This window comes from Lupinus angustifolius, unplaced genomic scaffold (genome assembly GCF_001865875.1).
Source record: "Lupinus angustifolius cultivar Tanjil unplaced genomic scaffold, LupAngTanjil_v1.0 Scaffold_1366, whole genome shotgun sequence".
Classification (NCBI taxonomy): domain Eukaryota; kingdom Viridiplantae; phylum Streptophyta; class Magnoliopsida; order Fabales; family Fabaceae; genus Lupinus; species Lupinus angustifolius.
The window spans coordinates 468-1,281 of record NW_017728689.1 but is presented as its reverse complement, the minus strand read 5'-3'; the positions used below and the strand labels follow the sequence as shown (position 1 = coordinate 1,281).

Sequence of the window (814 nt, the reverse complement as noted above, 5' to 3'; positions counted from 1 at the left end):
TCTAAGTAAAGCTTTGATTCTGCATTGAGTACAAACTACCACTATACAATCTTAACATTATACCCTTATCTTTCTCTCTCTCTCTCCACTTTTCCAGCTGTGGTTTATGGGTTCTTCTGCATTCACTATCTGTGAGGATTGAAGATGGAGAGAGTCAGTTTGCATTTAATGCAACATGTGATTTTGTTCGAAACTTCTTCATCTGTGAGGAATGCCGACAGCATTTTTACAAGATGTGTTCAAGGTAAGTGAACTAAGAATTGGTAATGTCAGGATCATTCAAGCTTCTTATTCCCCCTTCTAATATTGAATTTAATTTTCAGTGTTTCTAGTACTTTCAACAAAGCTCATGACTATGCTCTCTGGTTGTGGAGTACACATAATAAGGTGAACGAAAGGTTGAGTAAAGAAGAATCATCTTTAGGTACTGGCGATCCCAATTTCCCGAAGACAATTTGGCCTCCAAAGCAGCTTTGCCCTTCCTGTTATCTAGGCCATGACCACAGGAACAACAAAATTGAATGGAACCAGGATGAGGTCTATAAGTTTTTGGTTACTTATTATGGAAAAACCATCACTTCTCTGTACAACAAGGACAAGATTGTTGGAAATAACGGAACTGATGGAGCTATTGAAGATTTAGTATTTGAAGCAAGTAATGCAATTGTGGTGCCTTTGGGAGCTGCATTGGCAATTGCTGTTGCTAGTTGTGCTTTCGGAGCACTCGCTTGCTACTGGCGTTCACATCAAAAGAGTCGAAAGTATTTCCACCACCTACACTCTTTAAATAACATATGATAATTAGGAGGGTAAT

General features: G+C 38.7%; 1 protein-coding gene across 1 annotated transcript; it reads left to right on the top strand.

The window, feature by feature from the left end:
• The first annotated feature begins 17 nt into the window (after positions 1 to 17).
• On the top strand, positions 18 to 808 carry LOC109341991 (sulfhydryl oxidase 1-like). Its single transcript, XM_019579945.1, has 2 exons — positions 18 to 244; positions 324 to 808. Exons 1-2 carry the CDS (start codon positions 234 to 236, stop codon positions 796 to 798), a joined length of 486 nt encoding a protein of 161 aa, XP_019435490.1. The 5' UTR covers positions 18 to 233; the 3' UTR covers positions 799 to 808.
• The last annotated feature ends 6 nt before the right edge of the window (positions 809 to 814 follow it).